Here is a 283-nt window from a genome sequence, read left to right on the forward strand (position 1 = left end):
AGAACTATTCAAGCAAAAAGTAATATCCTTTATCTTTGAACCTCACCTGGCAGGTCTGAAAAAGATCTTTTCCTTGTGGAACTGAGAGTCTGGCTTATGAGCATCAGCATGTGCACTGTATGCCTCTGTAAAGACATCCAGGCACACTGCCAGGCGGTACAAGAGCAGAGGCAAGAGGTGGAGCTGCTCATTCCTGGTTGAAACCAGTTCATCCCAGTGAACATTAACTTCCTTCTCCATTTGCTATTGGAAGAAAAATTGAACTTTATGTATCAAGTAGAAA

At 42.4% G+C, this 283-nt stretch overlaps 1 protein-coding gene across 1 annotated transcript in view; it reads right to left on the minus strand.

Annotated features, from left to right (window-relative positions):
* Positions 1 to 283, minus strand: part of LOC119585496 (THO complex subunit 5 homolog) — an 11,323-nt gene that overhangs the window by 4,441 nt on the left and 6,599 nt on the right. The window contains exon 3 of the mRNA XM_037934141.1: positions 47 to 243. Coding sequence (XP_037790069.1) covers positions 47 to 243 — 197 coding nt within the window. The remainder of the gene's footprint in view (positions 1 to 46; positions 244 to 283) is intronic.

This window comes from Penaeus monodon, chromosome 19 (genome assembly GCF_015228065.2).
Source record: "Penaeus monodon isolate SGIC_2016 chromosome 19, NSTDA_Pmon_1, whole genome shotgun sequence".
NCBI classification, from domain to species: Eukaryota; Metazoa; Arthropoda; class Malacostraca; order Decapoda; family Penaeidae; genus Penaeus; species Penaeus monodon.